General features: G+C 45.7%; 1 protein-coding gene across 5 annotated transcripts in view; it reads right to left on the reverse strand.

Moving 5' to 3' along the window:
- The window catches only part of znf385c (zinc finger protein 385C), a 190,109-nt gene that overhangs the window by 22,744 nt on the left and 165,520 nt on the right, over positions 1 to 1,845 (reverse strand). For 4 of the 5 annotated variants that reach the window (XM_014023054.1, XM_014023037.1, XM_014023045.1 and 1 more), the window contains one exon: positions 1,041 to 1,230. In XM_014023054.1, the coding sequence (XP_013878508.1) occupies positions 1,041 to 1,230 (190 nt within the window). The remainder of the gene's footprint in view (positions 1 to 1,040; positions 1,231 to 1,845) is intronic. The other variant, XM_014023061.1, reaches the window with a different exon arrangement.

Raw genomic sequence — 1,845 nt, forward strand, 5'->3', positions numbered from 1 at the left:
CTGCAGGTCAGGACTCTGCAGTTTACACTCATCTACAGGCCAGCGGTCACTCTTTCAGGGATGAAGATGTTCTCATCCTTGAAAGAGAGGAACGTTGGTTTGAGAGGAGTAAAGAAGCCATCTTTGTGAAGAAAAACCGTCCACCATTAAACAGAGGTGGAGGCCTTCGTGTCCAGTTGTCCTCCTCCCTACAACGCTGTTATTGCAAGTATGACTCCGCCCCCTGTGAGCAAAAGGTGTGAATCAGGGCCTTAACGATAGTCAAGTGATGAGACACATGACCCTCTATGAACAATAGAGCTAATCAAGGCACGAACGATCTATTGTTTGGCTGATGGTCCTGTTTTGCATGTGACCAACCTGTTTGTCCATCATGTGCAGGCAGTGCTTATAAGGCTGAGTTCACCTGAAACTCCTCGGACKGAAGAAGTCTCTTGGAGGAGAGACGAAACGTTTCATTAAAGAAGAACCCGTCCAGAGGACCTACTTATTTTTCTTTTTGATTGTATGCTGTAAATTATGGTTGCGACTTGAGTAGAAAGTGAAGATCCCACTCCCACTGGACAAGACCCTCTGTGAACACCGCAATACTCCCTCACTAATGCTGTTCCCTAAAACTGGCCATCCCAGTAAAATACTCCCTTTAGGAAGCAAACCGAAATTTTCCAACTGCAAGAAAATCACTTTAAAGCTGAGCAGCATCATTACACCCAAACTTGGGTTCTGAGGTTAACCATCCGAGTTCAGAGATCTAAAACACACAGAGAGAGCTGATCCTGCCTCTGCAGGTTCTGCTCCACGTCAGAGAAAAACTTATATGAAATGCCCAGATATAGTTAAATGGGGCAGAATGGAGAGATACCACACACAGGATGTATAGTCAAAGTGAAACAGGAGCAGGGAGGGGAAACAGGGCAGGATATTAGTAATCTGAAGGTAGCTGCTAACGGGAGTTTAGAATAAAGAAAAAAAAGTGGAAGCAGAGCAAACAGTGATCAACCACAAAGTGGAGAAGATCAGTAACAAATATCCACTCTTACTGCTGCTTTCCTTCTCTGAGCTCGTATCTGCAGGCGCAGGAAGAGCCGCATCGCTGGATATCTTGCCTCGCTCTCTTTCTCTTCCTGCGGCCGAGGCGTCTGCAGCTCGCCGCTGCCGGTTCTTCTGGGCCTCCATGGCTTTCAGTTTCCGGGCATGCTTGTGGCCTTTATAGTGGGCCTCTGCTTGGTTCTGTTGGGAAAAAAAATAAAAAGTTAAAAAAAAAAAATTCAGAAAAATAAAAATACAGTTTGAAAGGAAGATGAAGAGAAGAGTCTGTGCATTATCTGCTGGAAAGACTCGAGCCCACGTGCAGTAAATGTTAAACTGTGTCGCCTGAACCCCCACCCATTCGCATCCAGAGGCAGAAAGGAGGAGAGTCTGTTCCCACCTGATAACGGAGCTGGCACACGGGGAGGCCAGAGGTATAATTGCATGTGTAATATGCAACAAGGAAGAGGATTCCATCTCTACAACTACCTTATTAATGTGCACGGTGAGAGTCAGCCTCTGCAAAACCCAGGCAAGTTTGCCAATCCATACTAATGTTGCACACATTCAAGTCCCTGTGAGCGCACAGACACAAAACCCACTCTGACTGCACTTCAGTAAAAAAAAACAAAAAAAAAAACCATGAATTTCTTTTGGTGAATCATGATTCTCATCCTTCTTATGACCCCGTTCAATCTGTGAACAAAAGCTTTGTTGTTAGACCACACACACACACACACACACACACACACACACACACACACACACACACACACACACACACGCCCCCCCACACACACACACACACACTAACAC

This window comes from Austrofundulus limnaeus, unplaced genomic scaffold, assembly GCF_001266775.1.
Source record: "Austrofundulus limnaeus strain Quisiro unplaced genomic scaffold, Austrofundulus_limnaeus-1.0 Scaffold4, whole genome shotgun sequence".
Classification (NCBI taxonomy): Eukaryota; Metazoa; Chordata; class Actinopteri; order Cyprinodontiformes; family Rivulidae; genus Austrofundulus; species Austrofundulus limnaeus.